Consider the following 27,252-nt stretch of genomic DNA (forward strand, 5'->3'; position numbering starts at 1 on the left):
GACCTAAAAACTGCCGCATGTTGATTTTAGTGCCGGGCAAGACTGGTTTTACCGTGTTTAGGAATTTGGCAGACTGCGCTGCACCATGCTGGGCAATCCGGTGGACTAAGGGCATTTTCTTAAACACGCCCCCGGCGCAGCTGCCAATTTGGTGACAGTGAGTAGGCAAGAATTTAGACTAGCAAAAACAGGGCTAAGTTGTGGCGCAGGTGGTTAAACACGATTTTGGTGAATTTGTTCAAGGCTCAGGCAGACAGAATTTGCGTTTCGCTTATATGTGTGGTGGATGTCATCGTGTTTCATTCATTCATATGACATTCATTGAACCATCTGAATCATTGTAGAAATCAATTGAACACATTGTTACTCTCATTATCTTTATTGTATTTATTAAACCGACCACCAGTTCGTTGCACAGCTCAGTATGTGAATTTAAAGGGAATGAGTGGAGCCGCTTTCATTAGACAGGAAGTAAGTCGGCTGTGTTCACTCCCACACCGGCGCAAAAATGAACCGAAAACAAAGATCGTGAGCGGCCATATATTGAATGCTACTGCTGATTACAAAAGATCAGAAAAGATGGGTAGAGTTTTCAGACTTCACTGAAGACTTCATACGTGCTTTCATAATCAACCAACGACAATTTTAATTGCTCAACAGAAGAAATAGGCACAATTATGTAAACATCAAGGACACTGGCGAGTCATTAATGCGCACAGTATGACTTTTAGACTTTGCTGCGCCTCTCATACACGTTTTCTTAACATCAAAGATAATTTTGATTCTTCACAGACCAAATGTACACAATTATGTCAACTTCAAAGACATTGGAGTCTTCAATGAACATGGACACGAGTTTTTCAACTGCATTGAAGCTACCATACATGTTTTTGCAAACGCCAAACATAAGTTTGATTGATCCCAGGTGATATTTACAAAATAGTCCAAATATCAAAGACACTGGAGAGTCTTTAATAAACATGGTATGTTTTCTAGACTTAGTTGTCATACAGGTTCTGGCAAATATCAAAGCTAATTTTGATTCTTCGCAAACCAAATGTACACAATTTTGTACACATCAAAGACACTGGAGGATTTTTAACATGGTCTGAGTTTTTAGGCTAGGCTGAAGCTATCATACATGTTTTTGCAAACATCAAAGATCCATTTGATTCTTCAGAGATATATATTTAGATCTACAGTTTTTGTAAACATCAAAGACACTGGGCAGGCTTTAATGCACAGAGAATGTCTTTCAACCTGCCATCCATTTTCTCTGAACATCAAAGAAGTTTGATTTTTAACTGATTTTGTCATACGTGTGAACCAAATGAAACAATTTGTTTCGAGGACCCTTTTCACACTATTGTGTTAACCGCAGCTGCACACTTTTCTATCCGTCTTCATTTCCTGATCCCGAGCACACGCACGCACGCACGCACGCACGCACACGCATTCTCAGGCATTCCAACATCAGTGCAATTAGAGCCCCACCCCGCCCCCGTCCGTCTTCCACCTCCTCATTCAAGCTTAATTTCACGGCTCCAGCTGACCAGGGTCCGGGCGCATCTCGCATCTCGGCGCCGCGGTCGCCGTGGCGTTCTGGAGCGCCATGTATGGGATTTACCTATCTATCTCGCAGCAGACCTGGCTGTTGAGCCGCAGCCAGCGCCACATGATTGTGTTAATTAATCTGCCATTGTGCGCGAGGGGAACAGCTGCACGGGCTCTTGTGGCGGCGCTGTCAAAGCAAAACAATGCAGTGTTAAGCTTCCCGCCGCCGCATCTTCCGTTACAAAGGAGCCGGCACAACGGGGCTAAATTCATAAGTCCACAGATCAATTTTTACCAGCACTAATGTCTGACCTTTAAAGCGAAAAGGGGTTTGGCTTTTTTTTTTTTATGGTGTGACACGCTTCATTTAGGATTGAAATATGGTCAGATATGTGATACCTCGGATTTAGTTCAAACCACAACCCCAGCCACCCCACCCCCACCATCACCACCCCCCCCTACCCTCTCCTCCCTCCATCCTGGAAGACAAACAGTCATGTGATGTGATGTGATGGAGGCACGAAGGAAGAACATTAGCACACAGACCAATCGGAGGCGTCACCGGCACAGACTTAAAAAAAAAAAAAAACTAAACAATTAGCAGGACTACAGAAATTCATCCTCTTGGATTGGAATTACAGACAATTAAACAAGGTTTCTTGAATTTCCCTCAGGAATTACCAAATATATGGCAGAGAATAAACCATTGTAGACACTGAAGATTAAGATATGATGTTTCATTTGTTGCGGTAAGTTATATTAAGATGTAATTATTAAAAGAAGAGGTACAATAAGATGTTCACACTAAGTAAAAGTCAGAGCAGTGAAGTGCAATTTGATAAGATAGAGAATGAAAAATTATAAGATGATAAGATATGGCGCATTACGATAAGATACAACACGATACATTATAAGGTGAGATGATGAGAAACGGTAAAAGATATATGAAGGCAAATTAACTCATTCGATACCGTGGACGTTTATATTCGTCAACCGGAATGCAACCATTTACTGCTACCGACCTACAGTATATATTTGTCAAGTACATTTTGGAAAAGATCAAGATTAGGCGGTGAATCGCGGTTTGTCACTATTCTATTCCAATACGGTGGCCTTGAGACAATTTGATAATTTTGTCTACATCACGCTCTAGCAGAGTATGTCAATGTAAAATAAAAACGTATTTGTATAGGTCACAGTCGGTAGTAGAAAGTGTGTGTCGCCATCATGAGATAAGATGACACAGTTAATGGAGTGAATGGTGAACTCCTTGTAAAAAAAAAAAAAAGAAGGAAAAAAACGGTGTGAAAGTTACAGTTGTGTACAATGTTTCTTTTCACACAAAAAAGTTGCCTCCACTTTTTGGTCAGAAAAAGCTGTTTTGGGTAAAGCCGGCACACAAACACCGCTGATTACTAAAGAACTGAATTTTATCCCTAATTCGAAACCATCTTGCTTGCTGCCATCCCGGTCCGTAACACGAGGTGGCAACGGGTGGCTTGCCACCCCCTATCCCACGCACCCCCTCGCACCTCTCTGGCGGAAGGCACGGCCTTGGTGCACGCTTGGCATTCGGTGAGAGATGCTGATGCACCCCGAGAAAAAAAAAAGAAAAGAAAAGACCAGGGGGGGGGGGGGGGGAAGAAAACCATCAAGATGCCTGGCGCTCGCTGAGGCCTTCTGTCTCTCGGAAAACACTCCAAGAGCCTGCTGAGTGCGCGGGAAGACGGGCACATGGAAGAAAAGCGGCTTGTACGATGAGATCCGCTTACATGGGGGGTCACACTGCCTATGCGGGAATGTTGGTTTTACTTTTGGAACGGCAAACAGAACCCACGAATCAAAACTATAAGAAGGTGCGATTAGTAGGCTGATAGTAAAGTTAAGATAGCTGTACACCGTATAAATAAGTATCGTAATTATGTTACGACTGGATGCAGTGTGAGTTTGTCAACAAGAAAACAAGTTAATGTACGGTTAAAATATGATACAGCACAGTTGTTTGTTTTTGAGTAAACTTATCATCATTGTTTCTATATTTGTATACTTTTTAGAACTTTTTTTAAAATGAGTTTGCTGCAAGATTTTTCTATTGTAAAATATGTGCCCAGCCACAAAGGTTGAAACACTGGAATAAGATACAATACGATCCACCATGAGACAAGATAATAAAATATGTTAAGAAGTCTTAAGATAAGATATAATACGGCCATTGTTTTGTTTTTAAAGGACGAGCAGAAGCCACGAACGAGAGGCGATAAGAAGTTGCAATCAGCAGCCGGCGTTCTCGAGCGCCGACACTGAATAATGGCTTTGAATTCCAAATCTGGGCAAATGTTCTTTGTGGCACACTCCCCAAACTTGAGTGACTCGAGACGAAGGTTTGCAGATGGCGGCGGCGGCGGCGAGGATGACACGTCGCCGTCTCCGTCTTCACCTGTCCAACATGCCGCGTCTCGCCGCGGCATCAGCTGGCGCGTTTGCCGCAACGCTGAGCAAGAAGCGCCAAGGACCGAGTTTGATGCTGGATGTACGCGACAGGTGAGATTTTCGCCGTTTACATGCTGTCATCTTCCGAGAGGGCGTATCAAATTACAAGAAGGACTTCTTTTTGTCTGCCAGGCTGCAGGCCAGTGATTAGAGAGCGCCACACAATTCTGAGTTTGGGATTTGAACCTCAGTTTCGGCCTTTCTGTGGGGAGCTTGCATTTTATGTTTGATTTTCTCCAGGTTCTCCGTCTCTCATATTCCAAAAAAACATCCATTTTAGATCAATGCAAAGCTCTGAATTGTCCGTAGGTGCGAATGTGCCCTGTGATTAAGCGGCAACCATGCAAGGGTGTACACCACCTCACGCCCCAAGTCAGTTGGGCAAGGCTCCATACAGACAAACCTAAAGAAAACGGATGGACTTTGTCTTTCTCCCGCCTTATTGCGCCTCGTACAAAAATAATGATCATGGAAATAGATCCCATTGACAACTTGCCACGTTCCCAACTGTGAGCAGCTTGCAGCCTGGTGAACGTAATCCAGAAACGTCCTCCAAAAACTTCCCTGACGCAAAACTTTCCCTCATCCTCTCTTTGCCCTTCTCTCCAAGCAAGAAAGGGGAAGGAGCCAACAGGAGAAAAGACAAAGAAAACAACAACAACAACAACAAATCCCGCGTTGTCAAGATGCAGCAAAACAGGTGGGATTGAGGATCAGGACTTGAGGATTGACCAAGACATCCTCCTCATCCTCATCCTCATCCCTGTGTCCAATAGGGAATACCTTCTGCTTACGGCCCTGCACCGGCCCGATTACACCTCACCTGCAAGCCGTGCCAGGGGAGGTGGCATTTGGACGACCGCAAGCTTTTTTCTTAAGATGAAGGACGGCAGGAATGAGGAGCAGCGCTAGGGATGAGCGTGAGACTCTTAGGGATAAAGCTCAAGTCCTCAGGAGGAAAGAAGATGGCTGGACGGAAGCCCGGAGGTTGAAGCGAGAAGAGCAACAAAGGCTTTGCTTATCAGTGACGCACCTTCATGCAAACAGTCAGCAAGGACACCAGAGCAAATGTTCACGTTCTACTAACTGGCTGAAAGAGGAGAAAAAATGGACTTTGAAGTTCTTTGAGGCCAACGGTATCGGCTTGGTCTAAAAGTGGAAGGCCGGTGAAGGATGTCCATGTATGTGCAGGAATGTCAGGACTAATCGCAGCCCAGGATGGCTGCGAGTTTGGGAGAGACTTGATCAGGAACATAAACATCATATGAGAGTTCAGCACCATTTTAGTTGACCAAGATCAGATTCAAGACAGCATTCACCCTGAAATCCACTAATTAGACCCTTTAGTATCACAACACATGAAAATGAATGAAAATACATCTGATGGCACTTTGATTTTAAGATCAAGCTTCAAAACAATTTTACCACCAATCAGCAGCATCGCACAGCCCCCCCCCCCTCCCACCGATGCAAAACTAAAGCAAAAGATTAAAAAAAAAAAAAACAAGCAAAAAAAAACACACAAAAGGTGTAAAGCGTCGAAATCGCAATTGCAGCGCATCTTGCAAAACAAACACTTAGCTTTGTCACCGCGTCAACTGAGACAACGCGATTGGCGCCACACTGTCTGGACCGACTCCATCCGTGCGTGAGCGGCTTAAGAGCAGATCTGGAGGCGGGAACGCGCAGACTCAGCCCCGCAGCCGCCGCGGATTGAAGATAGTCCGGCAAAAGCACATTCTGCACGCGCCACCTTGCCAGCCGCTTTAAGCTAGCGCTCGTCTGCACGCGTTGGACTCGGCGCTGGTGTTTAAGTCGCGATAAGCTGGCCGCCGCGCTGCTCACAACGCCGGCTTTAACATTTGTATTTAATACATCTATCTGGGGAAAACAATGACACATCCTCCGTCCGGCGCTTGCAAATGAATTCAGCTCGGAAGCTAATTAATCCACAAAGGTTTCATGTCTTAATCCCCAAAGTCAAGGGGGTCATTGTCCTCACAAATGAGGTCAGTGTCGCTCCCGGTGGAAATAAAGAGCACAACACGGCGGTAGAGCAGGAGGAAGCTCAGACGTGAGATGATCTGTACCAGCACGGGGAATATCAAGTCCATATTTGACAAAGACGGATCAGAATTCCAGGAGGACGCACGGACAGTGAGCAGATTGCGTCCCAGTCGCTTGGTAACAGAGTCAGCAGGGCGAAGCATCTGACAGCATCCAGCATGCGGACATTTTGAGCCACATGGGTGAAAAGGGTCTGTGGATGGCACAAGTCACACCCAGATGGGCTGATCAAACATTCAGGAGATGTGTGACGGTCCCTGGGAACTGACCAACACCCTTAAACTCCATAGAACTCTTATATTCATATCCAATTTAACCCTACTAACCTTAAGATTAACACTACCCTTCTTTACCCTCTCTTACCCCAATGCTATTTTAAATGTATCCTTACCCCTTAAAACCAACAACCTCAAATGAACCTCTGAACTATAAACCCAACTTGACGCTCCCCTAATCTGTACTAACTCCTGAACGAAATCTCCTAACCCTACTCTGACCTTCGCCTGCTCTAACCCTACGTTAACCCCTTAATAAAAAACCCTAACCAAAACTTCCGAACCATACGTAACTCTACCCTTATCTTTCCAATCCCCTAATCTTAACGCTACCACATTTGAAAACTACCCTAAAAACCTTACACGAACCCCTAAAATGACTCTCTAACGCGCAAATCCTTCACCCTACCATAACCCTCCCTTCCCCTAACACCTAATCCTATGCATCGGAGCCTGCCAAAAGTTTGAAATGTCCACAAACGGCCAAAAAACATGCCAAGGAAGCGGGTGGAAGCTCAGATGCAAGATGATTTGTACCCACTCGGGGGATATGAAGCCCATATTAGACAGGGAAGAATCAGAATTCCAGGAGGACTTGTGAACCTGCAACAAAACGAGTGCCAGAATGTTCAGCATGTCGCTTGGCAACAGAGCAATTGTGTGGTGGGTGGGGGTGGATTTGACAGCATCCAGCACGTGGACCTTTCAAACCGGGTCCATGGCGACTGTCAATAGGGCAAGTTGGACCAGGATGATGCAGGCCTCCGTCTGGTGGAAGGACCAACCAAGCCACCTGACGCACGCATGCCCACGCAGGAGCCAAGTGGAGGTCTGGGGGAACCGACCAACAACACCTCGGACCACGCTCAGGAAAGCTTTCCAGAGATCTTCAAGTCATCCAATCAAGAGGCCAGCCTATCAAAGCTCGGCTAACCTGGCGGGTCAGCCAATAGCGGGCCAGGCTGGATGTCCAAGATGACACAATCAACAGCTTGCTGCAATCTGCTGCAGGCGCTGAACGGTCGCATGCTGGATGACGCCAGAACCTTCCTGATCATCTGTCCTTCAAGGGAAGGTTCTTGAACCCTTTTAGCGGCACAGAATGTTCCGGAAGAAGCCAATTGGACTTGAACCATGGACCACCCGCTGTGCATCGTGAATGCCAGTCACTGTGCATAATGCAGTGAATCAGGAATACCAGACACTGTTAAAGAACAATCGGTGTAAATTCAGATTTAAAGGAATCGTGTCCCCATCAGCTAACTTGTCATTACATATAATACAGAGCCCCACTGGACCATGTCATGAAAAAAATAGAACACAGTTGAACAGGTTAGATGTCTTACAATTTGTTTCATTGGTCAGGTATCAAAGGCAAAGCTGGGAAAGGATAACTATTTCTGATGCATTTATCGTGCTGCACGTGGCTCACGAGATGCTAGCAGCAGACAGCAGACTGAAACATGATGACAGTCGTCTTGTTTGCACACTTGAACGCTCCCGCGCTAGCAGAGAGGAAGCTTTTGCGCGGCTAGCCCCCCCCCCCCGAGAGAATATGAGACAACTCGGCTTTGTGCTCTATCTGTTAGCGCCCATGCTACACCTGCTCATCTAATCCTGGCAGGCCTGGCGTCTCCGCCGCCACCTTATGGCTCGGCGAGCCGCACTCAATCGCGGGTTTGTCGGCATTACGGCGACGCCGGCGTGCAAAGCTCAGGAACAAGCTCGGGGGGGGCCCCAGCGCCCACCTACCCCTCCTCTTCCCCGTCTTCCTTTCGGGCAAACGTGTCAACAGCGATGTGAGGAAGAGCAATGGATTGCGGCGGTGACGGCGAGCGACACAAGTCTCACAAATCAACAACCTGCAGCGGCGGCTATTAAACGCGAGGCAGCGGCGGCGGTTTGGGGGGACGCTAACTTTAATGGCCCTACTGGGTTTTTAATGAGCGCTGTGCCCCAAACAAAATGAGCTAATTAGTGTTAGCATCTATATATCACACCCAACACTGTAGATATCATATATAGAGCGTTCCTCTGTGATATCGCAGTTCATGGATAGCTTCCCCGCTCTCACAGATTTTTAAGCGAATCTTTTCCAGGTTTTTTTTTTTTTACAAGTCTGAATTCAAAGTTGTAGTATTATGCCTTTTATTCTGTAAAATTTGACTTTTATTAGTACTAGTGCTAAAAGGCTGAATTCAAAAAAAGAAAGGAATGAATGCTCAATGATGTGGAATGCTTTGGGGTCACATAATGATATAAAAAAAAACATTAAAAGATGTGAAATGAATCATATTGAATATAATGAATGGATATGCATAATCATATTGGTAAAAATGTTCAGCACTTTGCGCCTTGTCCAAAAACAACCAACGGACAGCAGAAGCCGGGAATCGAACCTCCAACCCCTTGATGAATGGACCATCCACTCTACCAACTCAGCTGAAGCGACACTGTTAAAAGCCATGAAATGATGTTGAACACTATTGAATGATGTCTTGAACGTTGTTACTGTTAGTTATAGAATGATATTGAAAGACATTAAAAGATGTGAAATCATAATGAATCCATCCATTTATGTCATATTAAATTATACAGGTATGAATGCTCGGCACTTAGTGCCTTGCCAAGGGCACAAGTACATTGGAGAGTCGAAGATGGAACTCAAAACGCCGAACCATTGATCATTCATTCGACAATCCGTCGACAAACCAACTATGACACCGACGAGCTGTCAGAAACCAGAAAATGATGTCAAGTGGCATTGAAGGATGTGGAATGATGATTGAATGTTGAACGTCTTTCCCAATGAGAATGAACGGGGAATTTTTTTTAATGGATAAAATATCAAGAGAAATATGTAATTGTGCGAAAATTGTACGTTTCAGGAATGAGAAATATGAAATATTACCCTGGTTGGTGTGAATTTTTGGAATATGTTGACATTGGAATGGATAAACTGTGTGGGAGTTAAAACTATTAAAATTGTTTGGAGACATAAAATAATGATCTACAAATGGCAAAAACATGGGAATGCTGAAAAATGCTTTTTGTTCTTGAAAAAAACTTTCTTCATGCAGAGATGTCAGATTTATGTAATGACGTCACAAACGTCACAGTCACAGTTTTTGTGGACTCCCAAACTATGGCTTGTGGACCAAATGGTTTAAGAACCACTGCCATAGTTCGGCCATATTTGACCCAAACCCATTCTATGGCGCGTGTAGGGACCAAACATCACTGGCTCGTCCTTCGCCGTACAACTTCTTCAACTTAAACGTGCTTCCTGGCTGAGACATTTTCCCAGGCCGTGCCCCGCCTGTGAGCGCAGCGATTATGTCGGTACTGGTTTAAGAGCGGGATAACAAAGCCCCCCCCGCAGAAACACAAGCAGGGCTCAAGGCAATAACCTGGCATTTGCACTGGAGCCCGTTACCTGTTGTTTGTCACGCCGCCGCCTCGCCATGACCACGCCGCCGCCCCCCGCCAACCCCCACTTTATTCCTTGCACTAAGCCTATTATAAAATCAATAAACAATTGAGCTCCCCCCCCCCCCAACCCCTCCCATCACAGTCCTTTTAAATCTTTTTCTCCTCTGTAGATCCTCTGAGGCCATGGAGAAGCATGAAGCCGGTGAAACGGGGGGGGTTGAGGGTGCGGAAAAAGTCAAGTGAAGTGACTTTTGAAGCAACTTTAGCTCCGTTGTGTCGCCACAGCAACCCGCCAGATTAAAACCAGATCAGAAGCATCTGGAAGCGCCGCCCACTGATCAATTAATCTTGATCGAGTTATCCCGCCAATCAACGTCAGGACAAAAGTTTGGCCGTCAGATTCTGCGCTCGGGTCGATTCGTGACGCATTTAAGAGCGATTGAAGCACTTTGCCTCGTTGACACAATTAGATTTACACATTTGGAATCTTTACGCTTCCTGACCCCGCAAACTATCAGCGGGGTTGGACTTTCAAAGCCTTTCACACCAGCGCTCAAATTCGACTGCTTTCTGCCCTTCTTAAGCAATGCTGCTCTGCATAAATGGCACTAACACGGAATATAGCGATGAGGGGAAACTGACAATTTGCTAGCTTCTAAGGTATGAGAGGCAAAATAGAGATGGGATGCTTTCTGTGTGTCAGGTTATTCCGCTATGTCAGGACAGGCCTGTTGCCGCCGTACAAATTTTTTTTTTTTCTGCGACACCAGATGCTGGTTCAGACATTGTCTAATTATGGCAAGATGCTACCCGTACAGTATGTGAGGGTATTCTTGGGGTGAGGTGTTAAGTTTAACTCGTGACATCCAGATCTGCCGCCCTGCTGTGCTGGAAGCAAAAAAAGGTATTTAAAGTGATACTTGATCAATTGAGCCATTTTCAGCAGTGAAGAGTTAATATTTTGTCCAGAATTAATTTCTAACTTCATTATTTTTTTATGTACAATTATTACCTTTAAAAACAAATGTTTCCACTTGCTGTCAACTGATGATGACATCACCAGTGCTGTGGAAGTCGGTAACGACCAATCACGGCTCAACTGTTTTCTGGGTTTGGTCAGTAAACTGAGCCACGACGAGCACAGCTGATGTCATCTTCAGTCAACCGCAAGTAAAAAAATGTTTTTAAAGGTATTAATTGTACATTACTACATTAATTATGGACAAAATAGTAACTTTTTACTGCTGAAAATGCCTCAATGAGTCAAGTATCCCGTTAATATTTCACACTGTTTATCTGATTGAATGATGCTGTGTGACGAATTTCTGTCAAAAGACAAAGGTGGATTCTTTCTGGTCTTCTCGGTTGGGAATTTTGCGGAGTCTCTGTGTGAAAGGGGTTAAGGATCTTCTGGATAGTTACACTTGGAATAAGTTATTCCTGTTCTAACATGAGCTGCTGCACTTTTTTTTTAAGGGGAAGAAAGTTGACTTCAGAGAGAAAGCTGATTATGTTTGCGGCACTTTCGATAAACTTCCATTTTTCCACAAAACACATGCGGGGGTCCGCATGTGTTTTCATCTTTCAAGTTGATGGAGGGATTTTTAATTGTCACATTGTTGAAATGTAATAACCTTCCAGTTGATAAAAATCTGCAAAGAGCGAGCGTGACAGCCGATGTTGAGATGAGGCATCAAACGACGTGACATTAGCAGACTTTTAATTCTCTCTGTCAGGTCAAACTCATATTTCAACAGCGGGGGGATGACAACGTAAACCTCCGTTTTCATTCGCAGGGAAGTTGCAAATGAGAATGTCTGTCGCAAAGCCGAGTACCCTCCGCTCATTTTCCCTCTCCCTTCTTCTGCTCATTTCCTACCTTTGTTTGCCCAAGGACTTTTCTTGAAGAGCCGCCACAATCGTCATCAGGCATCAAACTCATCGTCTTCATCCCCAGGAGATCAACAAACAAACTTTTTGACAACATGTCGTACAACATTTGTCCCAAACGCCGCCGATAGTTTCGTACCATAACAATCTGCAAGAAACGATACAGATGATCGCATAGTCCCTGTTGTGATTATTATATATATATATATATATATATATATATATATATGATATTGTATTGCAAGTTTCTACGTTATTATCACGACTAGTCAAGAAAGTAAAAAACTGCACTACACCAAGAGCCAAGTCAAGAACTAAGTCTTAAACTCGGACAAGACTAAAGTTAAGCACCAAAATAAGATTTAGTTAAGAATAAAGTTGTGAAACAGTCAACATCAGTCAAAAAAAAAAAACAGCCATGATTTTTGACTGATTCTTGACAGTTTCTTGACTTTGGATCAAACTTGAAAACAGTCAAGGATCAGTCAAGAACGGGGTCGAGAACCAATATACCACAAAGCCGAGAAACAAGTCAAGGAATGAGTCAAGAACTGAATAATGTAGAAACACACTCAAGAATCAGTGAAAAAATCATCACAGGTTTATTGACTGATTACTGACTGTTTCTTGACTTTAGACTGGATGAAAAAACAGTCAAGCTTCAGACCAGAATGGAGTCAAGAACCAATCAAAAGCAAGTCAAACAATGAGTTTAAAACAGAGACAGGAATAAAGTGGAGAAACAAGAATCCGTCAAAAACCGGTATGTGTTTTTGACTTTCTTAATTCTCAGTCAATAATCAGTCAAGAACCAGTTAAAAAAAAAGTCAGCCACTTAGCATGATGCCAGAATCCAAGTCCAGAAGCAATTCAAGAATCAGTAAAGAACCGAGTCAAAAACCATGGTCGTACGCAAGTAAAAAAAAACAACCAGGCATTGTGTGAATAATAAGTCAAGAACTGACTCGTAGAACTGTCCGAGGCACCACAACCGGTTTAGCAGCGGAACTTTGCAGTGTCAATGAAACGTGAGCTTCATTATCTACAATATGCGAACAATTGTAGAAGTGCAGAGGATGCGTTGGCTGGATCTAATGTTTTGTCCTGCTTGCTGCCGGTACCAAGTCATGGCGAAGCCTTGCTTTCGGAATCAGCATCTTGCGGGAAAAGGCGGCGATGCGGTCTGAGGTCTGGGGTCTGCATATTAGCGCTGTTGATGAGATATACGAGTTTGCCATTTGCCCGCGTCTCACACAGCAGCCGTCACCATATGGCTGCCGGGAGATTTCCCCCCTCGCCGCCTTCGACAGCTGGATGCCTGCTAACTGGGGACGAGGAGGCTTGGCAGCTGTAGAGCTTTGATGCCGCTCGCCCTTCTCGCTCACTCTCTCTCTCTCTTTCTCTCTCTCTCACACGTACATGCACATCCGTGCACACACACACGAATATACACAAACTTGGACAGGCCCATACACACACACTCGGACACACACACAGTCACTCTAGACACACACACACCTGAACATAGGCAAACACATGTTAACACACGTGCACACACAGCCGCACACACACGTATGATCAACTTTGTTCGGTCGGGTCAGGCAGGAGGCAAAAGGGGCAGCAAGCGAGCGTGTGAAAAGTTTCCTTTTGAGTTGCTGTAGAAAATGAGGAGGAACTAGACTACATTTCCCATGAGCACCCTTTCACACTGCAATAGTTTGCATTGGAGCAGAACTGGACTGGATCATTCAGAGCCCCCAGATATGACGTGGCATACAGATGTAAAAATGGCACAAATTGCTAATTGTGGGCATGAAAGATTCATTTATTTCCACAAAATGTATTTTGTTTCACACAGTAAATATTGGGCAACAAAATCAAGTAAAAATTGTGTCCAATTAAACACTTCCCCTCCATCGTGTCATGATTCGTGACTTGTTAGTGATGCAAGTTCGCAGGTGTGAATGGGGAGCAGGAGTGTTAAATTTGGTGTTATCACTCTGACTCTCGTACTGCTCACTGGAAGTTCAAGGGACTCTCTTAAGCACCGGGAACGCAAAGAATTGTTGCTCAAAACGAAGATGGCCTTGGCACAAGAATGTCCGCACGACAGTTTGCTGAAGACAAGCAGACTAAAGACATGGATTACTGGAACCATGTCCTGCATGTCTCCAGACCTAAACCCTATGGGGCATCTGCGGCCCAACCCCGATCTGAAGGTGGACGAGCACAGGGTCATGGTGGCCACACAATATGCACATTTTCGCAAAGGGGTGTGCTCATTTTTGTTGCCAGTCATTTAGAATTGAACTCAATTGTTGCCATGCATGTTTTTTCTCGCTACTTGGAATCTAACCGATGACTGCCACAGACGAATATCATCGGCAGATACGTTTTTCTACGGGTAGAGGTGGAAGAGGGTCTCGCAATTCATGTTTGTAAAACACTGTCATGACTAACAGATCCCAGTAGATGGCGGCGTTGCATTGGATTTGAGGTCATCTGTTAATGGAGTGAATGAGGATCTTGAAAAAAATAATCGCACACTAAATCACACGGACGTGTGGAACTGCCAATGTGGTTAAACATTTTTGACTGGTGAGTACATTCAAACATACTCGCAAATATATTTGAACATACTCCTTAGTAATAGCACCTTCAAATGTATGTGTAGGCTAAATGTTACAAACATAGCAAGTATTTACAAGTTTGTTATGTTTTTTTATGCTAGAGCATACAGAAGGCTTTGATGTAGCCTTTTAACTGAAGAGAACGCGTGAAGCAATGGTAGTTATTACAAAAACGGCCAGCGGGTGGCAGCAGAGTATAAGAGATCAACCAGGTCCATGTTGCAACAAGCTCTTTTCCCCAGTGTTTTAAACAGATTTGTGAATAATGATGCAACTTAATTATATTCTATTGCCATTTGCTGCGAAACGGAAACAGATAGAAATATACTTTTTCCTGATGAAAATAGAGACTTTAATCTTTCTTTTGGTAGGTTCCATGTTTTTATAGCAATAGAACACAATATTCTTGCAAAATCAGTCAAAATCCAGTAAAGCAGCCGGGAGTGAAGGGGGTTGCTTCAGTGAAAATGGCTTGGAGCAAATGAGTTAAATACATTCGAACATACTCACCAGTAAAAATATTTTTTTACTCTACATTGTCAGTTCCACACTTCCGTAAAATTGCAATCACAATATTGAGGGAACAAATTAAATTAGATTAATTTTCAAAATTGTTCAAACGCACTTTAAATTGTAGCAAAATAATACTGCACCAAAATGTGAGGGTGTACTCACTCTTTGTGAGCTACTCTACGGCAATTTGAGAGTCGTCTATGTGTTATCGGAGTAAAACGAACTCGCCGACTTTGTTGAACCCGCTCCCCAACCTTTCCGGACCTTTGCCGTCTTCCCTCGCTCTTTCCGAGCTCCCCTGTTGCCGCCTGCTGTCGAGCAGCGCCGGGCTGGTGGACCGGCGAGCGTGAAGAGGAGGATGGCGGGAGGGATGGAGGGAGGGATGGGGGCGAGGAAGAGAAGCGTTTGGCTGGAGCGCGGGGCGAGCAGCTGGGCACGGCTAACGGGGAATGATAATGACCTCGGAAATGTGGCGCTCGCTCCACAACAATAGTGCGCTCAGCCGCCTGGAAAATTGTGTTCATCAGCGAGGCTCTGCTCACTTACTAATTGACATTGCCAAATATTTTAAGAACAATTGGAATGTGGCAGGAGGGGGGGGGGGGGTGAGGGGGAGGGTGAAGAAAGCTCCGAGATCTTAATCCCTGGACTTAATTCCTCCCTCGCTCTCTTTCTCTTTCGTTCTCTTGTCTTTGTGATGAGGAGATAGCGGCGAGCGAGCACATTTCTCATGTCACATTTGTCATGTCAGCGCCCTGATGTTGACACAAAAGACTTTTATGTGACCTGTCAAAGGCCTCAAGAGGAAGAGGAGGAGGAGGAGGAGGAGGATGAAGGGGAGAGAGAGCGAGATTCCTCAGTGGCGGTGTCACATGTCAGCTTCTCCATTTTTAATGAGGGAAAGGTCAACATATGCTCCCACTGCTTCACCAGCCTCACGCCCAAGTTCACTTGTTCATACAAACCCGGGCCCAACGTAGACCCCTACCCGTCCCCCCCGCCTACCATCCAGTTAGCCTGACCTCAAATAGTTCAGGAATTACTGGAATACACACACACATTCCCACAGTCATCCCTCGCCATATCGCTCTTCCCTTTTTGCCATCTTACAGTAGCTCCATTTTTTTTTTTTTACAAGAAATTAAGCAGATGACATCCCATTTTCATCACTCTCAGGATGCTGCCATTTTGCGCTGTACCGCCCCCTGCTGTCAAATAGAGTTGAAGTCAAAATGCCCTCGGGCTCGCATTGCCAACGTCACGTGGCCAAACCAAGGAAACAGGTGAGCTGTGATGTTGGCAATGCGAGCTCGAGGGTAATTCAGGACAAAATGGCAACACCATGAGATTGATGAAAATGGATGGATTAGCCTGATTAATTCTTATGCCACAAACGCGCATAGACTGGTGGGGGCTCATAGAACTGTCATCCTTTTTCCCGCATGGACTAATGTTACTGCAGGCTAGCGTAGCAACAAGCACTAGCCAGGATAAAAATGTGCATCAAAGAATATCCAAAGTTTGGTTTCAAAGAGAAATCAGAACTAGCTTACACAAGTGCACGTAAAGTTAAATGTGTTGGCTGATTTAAAATTTCCTATCACCGCTATCGTTTGAACGAACGGACGAGCACTTTCAATGGCTTTATTGTGCAAACGGTAAGAAAACGAGCACGTGACAAGCACACACTCACTCCGAGGCACTTGATATGCAGGCTAACGGTTAAGCAGTTAACAGCACGCAGCTAACCGGAGCTCACAACAGCCATCTTTATACTGTTATTCGCTAACTCGCACGTCACTCACCAGGCCGGGCCCCGTCTTTTAAAATCCCACTTGAAAACTAAAAAAAACGAAACAAAATCAAAGAATTAAGACACAAATCAGTCATATAAGTCAGGAAATACAGTCGTAACGTCTCATCTCGTCTTATCTCATTTCCTCAGTCTCCTTATGTGACCTTATATGGGGACTCGTCTTTTCTATTCATCCGATCTCATCTAAGCTGTAGTCATCTCTTCTCAGCTTACATTTCATATCAGTTCATCTTGTGAGAAATATATATATATTTTTATTATTATTGCAAATTTTCTTATCGTTCATCTCATGTAGTATCATCAAAACGAAACTTTCTAATATTGCGTATGACTTCAGCATCTCTTATCTTCGATCTTATTCCAGTGCCTTTCATAATCATATCTCGGTCATCATCATTCCATAAAAATTCCCATTCAGAAGTCTTACTTCACACACGTGAGGGCACTTTTCTCCTCATTTCAAGTCAAACGGACTGTTTTTTCTCAGGTGTACGTTGCATTTTCATGTGCGCATTTCCGTGCCAAGTACTGTGGAAGATTTTCATTTTCACACGCAAAGGAGAAGTTGAGCTCATGACAACATGAGATGGGTGCAAATGAAATATGTTGATTAGCTTCTTTTTGATAGACGTGGACATTCTCGGAATAAAACTTTGGCATTTTCTTTCCATTTGTCTCAAAGATGAGAATATTCCACACTGAGGCTTTTAAGTGCACATTATTCCTCGATCTGCGCGCGTCCATGTGGCGTCGACGCTCTCCAACACTTGCGCGACTGCGATGCTAATTTATGTGTCCCGTTTGTGTTTGTTTTTTCCCCCCCCCCAACATTTCCTTCGCCAAGTGGCTCCACTTCCCGTGAAAACGTCGGCGGCGTCTTCACCGAGTCACCTTCGCTCAACAATGTCAGCCGTCACGATAGCGCCGTTGAGGACACGTGAGCGACATTAATATGCAAAGCGGCTACCTAGCCTGCTGTTACCCCAAGATAAATATTGTGTTTTAATTATAAAAACATAAAACAGACGTGTGAATGCATGTTTTTTTTCCACACATCGACTGCGGTCTGAAGAAGCACAGTGGTTCCTTGTCTTACCAGTTGAATTCTGTGACCGAGCTTTGAATTCAGTTTTTATGTATTTTAAATCAATTGTGCCATTTTTACTCAATTTAAATGCCAATAATTGAGACAATATCATTAAAAGGTGCCTTTGATACTTTCCCATTTCAACATTGTTCCCATTCTTTTTTCCCCATGCTTTCACCATACTTTTTCCATCTCGCAATATCTTAAATTTAAGGAAGGGTTGTCAGATAAAACAAACAAAAAAAAACAACACTTTTTGTCAGAGTCGGTAACATTTTTAGTAGAAAGCCGAGAGCAGTACATTAGTAAAACATTCTGTAAAAAATAGCGGTGTCGGGAGATTACAATTTTAATCAGAATTAATCGCATGACTTCAAAAGTTAACTCGCAATTAATCGCAAATTTTATCTGTTCTAAATGTACAATAAAATGTACAATAAAAATATAAAAGTTTTCATACATTTGTGACCAGAAAAGTAGAACAAAATGATAACCTAATAGAAATATGGCTGCATCTTTTAGTCATTGATACAGTAATTTCATAATAATTCATAAAACTGAGTTAAAATTAAAAATATGTAGTGTAAAGTAAAACAAAATGGTGTGATATTGATTTGTGTTGGTCATTTTTCTGTCACCAGGTGGCATAATTGCATTTGTAAGACGGTAACTGCTGAGTGCATTTTATTTTTCAGAGCTATCTAATCTTGTGAAATTATGCACATTTTTAAAATTGTAAAATACAACTTGATCCACAAAAATATGCATTATTATTAAATGTATTTCTGCTCAATTTTGACGTGGATGGATTTCTCCCTACAGGCTTTGCAAGTAAGGTGCGGTCATTAATCGTGCGTTAAAAATTTTTGTGGCGTTAAAGGAACTTTAAAATAATGTAACTTAAAATTTTGACACCAATAAAATAAAAAATAGCAGGTTAGTGTATCATCACTTTTGTATTTGTAATTGATAAAAAAAAAAGTCAAACAGATGACCGTCATGCAACCAATGTAGCAGCTGTGGCTAATGTCAGCTTGTTTACAGTGCTATTGCTAGCTTAGCATTAATAATGCTGATGTTTTTATCTGACTATTCATCATGTACTTTATCACCCGACGCAGAATGATGTTTGAGAATCACGGCACGCGACAAACCTTACTAGCAGTTCTAAAAATGCAAAATCCTCCTTTAACTAAATGAGACTAATCTTCTCAATCACTTCTCATATTGCGTTTGGTTTCTTTAATTGACATTTTCTCATGTCATCATAATCTACCTCAAGTTCTTTTATATAACCTTCGAGATTTGATCATATATGGTGTCGATTTTCCCGTCACATACCTTACGGCCCCAAGATAAATATTTTGTTTTAATCATACAAAGCATGAAGATGAAAGCCAGTGTGTGTGTGTGTGTGTGTGTGTGTGTGTGTGTGTGTTGTTCCAGGAGTAAAGTAGGAAGCTATGTTTCGGCGTCACGTGACACGGTGTCATGACTCCCAACCCCCTCATCCCATTCCAAGCCATCCCGGCTTCACAAGCCAGCGGGGAACGCTAACGCCATCATTAGGACATAAAACGAGCTGATAAATGTTTCATAAGGACGAGGCCGGCCGGCCAGCGCGGGCTGGCGGGAACGTTTGGCCTCCATCAAACGCACGCTGTCGGAATACAATTGGAATTTTACACGATCTAAAAAGGACTGGCCTAATTCCCAGCACGGGCAACATTTACAAAGTGCACAAGAGAGAGCAGGCAAAGCGGAGAAAGACAGAGCAGGAAATCAAATGAACTGAAGAAGAAATGCGCCTTTCATACAAAAATACACCGACAAAAAAAAAAAAGACAAAAAAAGACAAGTCGGCTTTTTATCCGCCAGGCGTCAATCAGAGCGACACAGTGACAATTAACACGATTCAATACAACTTTATTATCAGCCGGCAGAGACGCAAGCAGCATCCTGACCTCGCACACATAAAATGATACAAACACGCACACTCAAACACATAAAATGACACAATGCACTCTGCTGACACGCCACAACTTCACAGCAGCAAGTCACAAAGAGACAAAGTCGTTTCGGAATCTGCCACTGAGCACACGCATGTACAGTATGTATACACGCACACACACGATCACGTGAACCTTTTAAAGAACACACTATTCCTTCTTAAGCGAGGTCAAATAAACAAGCGTGTAAAATAATATCGAAAATGTAAAATTCATTTATCTCATAAAGAATTTACTCAATTCTATGGATTAACGTAAGGTCTATTTTGCATTTTACTTGTCTTTTTATTCATTCAAGCGTGTTTGATGAGGTGTGTTTTCTTTTCAGCTGCTGATGTGTGTGTGCACGCGTGCAAAGTCGTCATGCATAGTCATGACGTACTCTCAATCCACTCCAGTGGCCTGTTAATGACGTATTAATTACACGGCGACACTTAGTGTGCGCGCGAGTGTGTAACGCTGAATATTCCGCCGCCTTCACAACCTCGGGCGCTGAGTCACATTTCAATTTGCGAGCGAGCGAACCAGCGAGCGAGCGCTCGTCTTGTTTGTTTGAGCTACGCTAAAGACCGCGGGACGCGCGGTTAATCCCCGCCGCCATGTTTGCCACGCCACCGCCGCTATTTCAAATGCAGGCGACACAGGCAGGGTGGGAGGGGCTTGTAAACAAGACATTACGGGCTTTGGATGCTTTACAAGGTGTGTAATGTGCCTTCCGAAAATGACAGACATGTATACTGACCAGAACCACTGATTGAACTTTTTTGGGGGGAGGGGGTGGCTTGCGCCATCTTGTGCTCACCCAAAACTTTGAAAGGCGCAAAACTTGCAAACGGAAATTTTTATTGAATGAAAGGCGAGCTAGAGGTCATTCAACCTTCATTTTAAGTGCCTTGACCTTCCTTCACACTCGACATGTTATTGTTGATGACTGTAATTCAGCTTTTCAACCATTAGTGGAGAGTTTGAGTGGAATCATGCACACATGCGTGCACACACGCATACACAGGAGGAGCAACCCCTTTCCACGTTTTCTTCTCACATACTTACATTTTTAAATAGAGATATGAAATATATTTTAAAAAGATATTAATATATTAAAAATAATAGCTTACAGCTATTATTATTACTCTATACAGCTAATAGCTCATCAGATACAAGTTTTTGTTTCGGTTTGTTTTGGAACACTTCAACGTCAGCTCTGATGAGCTTTAAGTGAGCACGTTCCCAATACAGTACAATGCTAGCACGCTAGCACACAAAGCTAGGCACAATGAGGCTTGTCATAACAATCAGAGTCGGTGTTATTATGCTTGTTGTGTTGTTGTTTCCAAAATTGGCACGTTTTATTTAAGAACAAAATCAACATTAGCAATAGCATCATTAGTTTATGTTAGCACAGATAGCCTATAAAGACTGGATAATATGAAGCTTGACTGCTAAACTGCGATGGGAAGGGAGCGTGCACTTCCTCTCTAAACACAAACACTCTATGAATGGTGTCAGGGCATCAAAGTGATTTTGTAAACGCACCCTAAACACTTACTGAATGCGTTGATGTGAACCAATCCGCGCCTTTAATTTTGTGTCTGTGAGCTCATTAGCAGCAAGACTGTCAGCAGCATTCGCAAGCTTAGCGTTAACCAATCGGTGTTTTTCTTCTTGTGCTTGTTAGCTCACCTTACAACAGCTAGAAAGTTAGCAGCATTTCTTGTGACTGTGATAGCATAGCATTAGTGAGCTCACCGTCATAAACTGCATTTGGCGATGCTTAGTGAAAGCATCATTAGCTCATGTTAGCACAGCTAGCATACAAGCACCTAATATAAGGAAGCTTAGCATTAACTAATCACAGTTTTTTTTTTTAATATAAACTATCAAGTCATCAGATGGATACAATGATGCTATTTGGTGCTGTGTTTGATAGCTCATTAGCAGCTAGCAACATTAGCACATTTGACATAAATGACACAATTTGTGAAACATGAATGCAAATAAAACATCAAAGTGCTCATGCACAACTAACAAGTCACTAGCTGAATAACTAGCAAGTTTTTTTTTTTATTGTTTTTGTTAGCTCAAATAAGAGCTAAATAGTTAGCCCACTAGCATATTTTTGCATGTGACGTCATCATCGAAGGCATACTCTTTTTGATCCAGTGATGACAATGTATTTAAGCTTGTGTTTTTTAATCCAACATTCAAATGTGGCACTGAAGGGGCAGACTTAAGCTCCCTTTGTGCTGAGTGCTTTATTTTATTTATTTTTTTAGCGATGGACGCTAACACAACACGAGAAAAAGAGTCAAAGCCAGCGCATTAAAATTCAGCAGCTAATTATGTCGGCGACACCCCCAGCCTGTTGAGAAAGTGTTGTGTTTAATAGTCTCTATAAAGAAAATAGCTTTTTATCTCATGCTCATTTTCATTAATTCCTAATTGGGGTGGGGGGGGGGGTGTAAGGGTGTGTGTGTGTGTGTTATTATTTCTTAGATTAAAATAAACATCGCCCATCCCGTGTACAAACCCATCACACTACACGCGTGTGATAAGGACTTCATGCCTCTGTGAATAAATAAACAATTTCATCTCCACTGGTGGAATTAAGTTGCTTACAGCCTTAAGCTAAGACGCTCTCATTTATATTTATATTTATATTTCTCTCCAAAGACTTAAAAGCACATGCCGGCTTTGGCAAATTAACTTCAACGTTTTTTTTTGACCTGCTTTATATGTATATCTTTAATTAGTGTCTTGTTTAGCTTAAACTGACTGATTATCGTGCAGTCGTGACCTAATTACCGCGCTCGCATTTCCCCGGCTGCCCCGAGGAGCTCGCCAAAGTTACCTTTAAAAAGTCGTGTAATCGCCCTGCGCCGAGCCACGCTTAATCCCGATAAACGTGCACTTAGACGGACGCCGTCACATTTCACCGCGTTAAGTATTTGAGCTATGAGAAGAATGTGCCGCTTTGACTGGGCTTTTGCTGTTTTACACTAAAGCAACTATGAAACCACATAAGACAATAAATGAAGGATAAGCACTTAGCCTCCTATGCCTATGCCTGATGATAAAGGTTACCGTAAAGATAATCTTAAACCTAATGGTAATTGTAACCCTCACGAACGGTAAGGATAACCCTGTTAACATGGGTTTGATTTGTTTGTACCCTAAAACTAGCCCAATCTTCTATTGTAACTAGACAATATTGTTGGTCTAGTGGTAGAATTCAGACCTGTAATGCAGGATGCTCCGTTTTGATAAGCAGCCAAAACAAATGTATATTGGACAATCTTTGTCTTAGTTGTTACCTCTAGATGACAACAAGTCAAATGCATGAACATTCTGGCTGCATTGTAGAAATCGATCCTCGTTCATACAGACTTGCGAAAACCAATGCAAAAGCTTTAATATGTGCACCAGGTCACTAGTCGGCAACGCCACTGTTCATTCATGGCAAGGAAATGTTCCGTGGTAACTGGAAATTTTAAATAGTTTGAAAAGGAGCACCTCTCACAAGATAAGTTCGAGATCCTTACTGAAAAAGTTGAGCGTCTTACCTGAGGAAGGTGATGAGGGATGCGGGCTGTCATCCTGGACACTTCCCGTCTGCGAGTGTCCACCTCCGGCTCCGCTCTCCTCGGTCACGTTGGAGGACCCGGGGGTTGTGGAGCGGCTGATTGACTGGGACTCGGGATCGCTGGCCGAGCCGCGGCGTTCGTCCACACCTTGCTGTTGGAGCGCTTCCTCCATGCCTCGCCGTTCCTTGCCATGAACCCGGGAGTGCACGACCATCTGGTGATAGGTTCTGAAAACCCGGCCGCAGTCGGGGCACTCTGAAGGCTTGTCTTTCAGGTTTGAGAGACCATAGTCCATGTTGGGATTTCCCAAGCCGGACAGACTTCCAGGAGTCTCGGCGCCGATGTGATGTGACATCAAATCAAAGCCCCTTGCGTCATCCTTCATGGACATCATGGCGGCACTCGCGGCCTTGGAGCCCTGCAAGGCCTCAGGGAGCTGTTTCTTGGAGCCATCCGTGGAAGCCAAGAGGGCAAAGTCTTGTTTCTCCTTGGAGAAGGACGCCAGAGCACCGGCTCCCGCCATGTCGTCTTCCTGCCCGGGGGTGGTGTGGTGCTGCTGCTGTTGCTGCTCCTTGGGCATGAAGGCGCGGTCCATAGCAATGCCACGAGCCATGATCTGCCACGCTTGGTAGCTGTTGAGGGAATCCATTTCGGCCACCTTGGCAGCAGCCTGGAGACGCTCCATGCAGCTCGACTTCAGCGGTGGGACAAGGTTGAGGCAACCTAAAAGGGAGCGCTTCTCATTCTCGCCCAGCCCATGGCCAATTCCCGCTGCCATCGGGCCCAGGAGCTTGCCGAGCATTTCTTTCTCCTTCATGGCAATGCCGGCCTTTGCCAGCATTTGGTGCTGCTCGCTCAGACCCTGCTTGTCCGGGGATAGAAAGCCTCCCTGAAGGCAGGAGATGTAGCGGGAGTACAGGCTGGCGTGGGCCTCCTGTGCCAGGCTGCTCATGCTGTTGACGGACGCCATGTTCTGCTCGCTGGGCTGTGGCGGCTTGTTCTTGATTGCCAGCTTGTTGAGATGGACCTTCATGTGGTTCTTGAGGAACCAGGGTTCCTTGAAGCGGCGGCCACATATTTGGCAGCAATGCTCAAAGGAGTCCTTGTGTTTACGCATGTGGCCCTTGAGGAACCAGGCCTGGCTGAACACCTGGCCGCACACGTCGCAGCGAAATTCGGTGGCCATTTGCATGCCTCCTGCTGCACCGGGACCCTGACCCTGTGTGTTCTCCGCAGTTATGTGAGCTTTCTCCACGTGGCTGATCAACTCCTCCTCATGGGCGGCGGCGAACTCGCACAGCGTACATTTGTACGGCTTGTGGAGGATGCGGATGTGGCGGTCCAGCTCCTCGCGCTTCTTAAATTTTCCTTTGCAGAAGGTGCAACGGAACCCCGCAGCCGGGTTGAGGGATTGCTCGTCCTGGGCCCCGGTCGGCTTGGGCGAGGAAGACGGCTGGGAAGCCGTTTCCGTAGTGGCGAGGCCCGGGGGAGGTGGCAGGCCACAGGCCGAACCCAGCTGCTGCTGGAGGGCGTTGGTGCTGCTGTTCAGACTGACGTGGGGCTCACGTGCGGCCACTTGCAGGAGCCCGCCGCTGCCTCGCATCTGCTTGTCCCTCAGGATGGCTCGCTCTTCAAGCTCGTGGAGCAGCCGGTTCTCCTCGCGGACTCGGCCGCGACCTTTGCCGAGGTTGCCCAGTTTGTGGGTGCGAAGGTGGATCTTCAGGTTGCCCTTCTGAGCCGCCCGGTGGTCACAGTAGGGACATTTGAAGGGCTTCTCGCCCGTGTGGGTGCGCATGTGCAGTGACAAGATACTGTTGAAGCGGAAGCGCTTGCCACACAGCGGGCACGGGTACTTCCTGTTCTTGCGGGCGTCATCTTCAATGTCATTCATCTGTGACATGATGCCCAAGTTCTGGCCGTTGAGGAACTGCTGCAAGTCAACGCGTCCGTTCAAGCCGCTCAGCGCGCCGGCGTCAATGTCGCGGTTGAGCTGGTTGGCCAACAGCGCCATCTGGCTGCTGATGGGCTGACTGGCCAGGGCGGCATGGTGGTTCTTCTCATCCAGGGGCGCCGCCGCCTTCTCCTCTGGGATCTGCGGCGGGCGGTGCAGATCAGGAAAGGCGTGTCCCAACTGGGCGGTGAGCTGGTGGAGCTTCTGGCTGATTGGGTAGCGGCCATTGAGCACCGCGTTGCTCAGGTGGGCTTCGGTGTCGGGCACCGCTGATGACATACCAAGGCACAAACTAGAGTCCTCCATCCTGGAACAACAATAACAAAAGTAAGGTGTTAGAGTACTTGAGATGAAATTATGTAGCATCCTTTGGCAGCTGTTTTGACTCGCTTAATTCAAACGAGCATACACCAAAGAAATATACAACTTGTTTTTGTTTTTTGTGTGCATTATATGACATATAATCATGACGTTTGGTATCCTGCCTTTGCCTGCTTATTGGTTAGGATACATCATATTGTTTTCCTGCCATCAGTTTTAATTTTTGCCTCAAGGTTAAGTGACCACAATTATTTTCTTACAATATAAAGGGCAAAATTATGATCTTAAATAGTTAATAGTGCTGATCTTGTATCGAGCGTGTGTACTTAATGAAGTGTCCAAGACGTCGAGGGACTGCAGAAATGCTGCGCTTCACAAAAAAAGAGAGCCACCATTTTGGCCCTAATAATTAGTCTTGTCGCTATAGAGCTAGCGGCGCTTAATTAGGCTACTTGTGCCCATCCTATCGGAATTGCGCCAATTACGCGCCCTAATGGAACGCGGCGATGCCATTGTGAGACCACAATTAGGACGCTGGCAGTAAATAGCGCTTTAAACCGACAACAACAGTGTGACTCACTATATCTATTTTTCTTTCTGTGTAATTCAGGGAAGAGAATTAAAAGAAAGTCGACAATGGAATTTGTGTGTGTGTGAATGCTGGGTAACTAATGCGGAATTGAAATTCTGTCAAAATGTTGAAATGCTGAAATGAATGTCAAACTGGGAAGATTTTAAATCAGTTGAGAATCCATGAAGGAGGAAGTCAATATTAAGTTTAATTTGTGAATGATGTGGTGGAAAATGTGGAAAACAGAAAAACAGATTGAAGTTGGAATTGTTTGAATCGGGTGAGAAATGTGGAAGAATGAGGGAGGTCATGTGATGTGACAGTTTTGGGGAATGTGATGAACAGTTCCGTATACGTTCTGAATGAGCTGAACAGTTTGAAGTTAAAATGGTTTGAACCATTAAAAAAATGTGAAAGTAGGAGGTAAATGTGGAAAGTATCTCCTAATTTGAGAATTTTGTTGTGCTATTTTGGGAACATGATAAATAGTTCTCAAGCTGACGGGAATGAGGTGAATATGTTGCCGTGTGAAAATTTTTGTATCGGTTGATAAATGTGGAAGGAGGAAGGTTTGGAATTTTTCAATGTTGGGAATCGGTTCATATGTAAAATGGTTGTAGTAATATTGACATGAAAAATGTTGAATAGTGACAAATTGTCTAAAATGTCCCAAAGGAGCTGAACCCGATGTTAAAATGATTTGAAGTAGTAGGAAGTGGAAGGATGAGCTCAATCTGACAATGGTCTCCATTCATTTCAATGAAAATTATTTTCATGGAAAATTTGAAATATGAGGAAATAGTTCCCAGGCCAAGATGTCCGGAATGAGCGGAATATCTAGTTTGAATCGGTTGGCAAACGCTGATATAAGAAAGACTAGTAATCAAAGTAAAAAATATTTGTTGACGCAATAAACATAGCAGCCTTAAATGCACATCCATCTGCTCTCCAGATGGAGAGGTATAAACACGTCGGCGAGGACGCGCTTCCCTCGGCTGCTGGCGGGGTCAAAGCCGCCCAACAATAAGCACACTTTTTGCTTTGCTCGACAAAATATTGTATAAT

The 27,252-nt window shown here is 44.3% G+C and overlaps 1 protein-coding gene across 3 annotated transcripts in view; it reads right to left on the minus strand.

The window, feature by feature from the left end:
- The window catches only part of znf536 (zinc finger protein 536), a 252,049-nt gene that overhangs the window by 79,210 nt on the left and 145,587 nt on the right, over positions 1-27,252 (minus strand). For all 3 annotated transcript variants that reach the window (XM_077564276.1, XM_077564277.1, XM_077564278.1), the window contains one exon: positions 23,324-25,602. In XM_077564276.1, coding sequence (XP_077420402.1) covers positions 23,324-25,601 — 2,278 coding nt within the window. In that variant the 5' untranslated portion in view covers position 25,602. The remainder of the gene's footprint in view (positions 1-23,323; positions 25,603-27,252) is intronic.

The sequence above is a fragment of the Vanacampus margaritifer genome, chromosome 4, assembly GCF_051991255.1.
Source record: "Vanacampus margaritifer isolate UIUO_Vmar chromosome 4, RoL_Vmar_1.0, whole genome shotgun sequence".
Taxonomy (NCBI): domain Eukaryota; kingdom Metazoa; phylum Chordata; class Actinopteri; order Syngnathiformes; family Syngnathidae; genus Vanacampus; species Vanacampus margaritifer.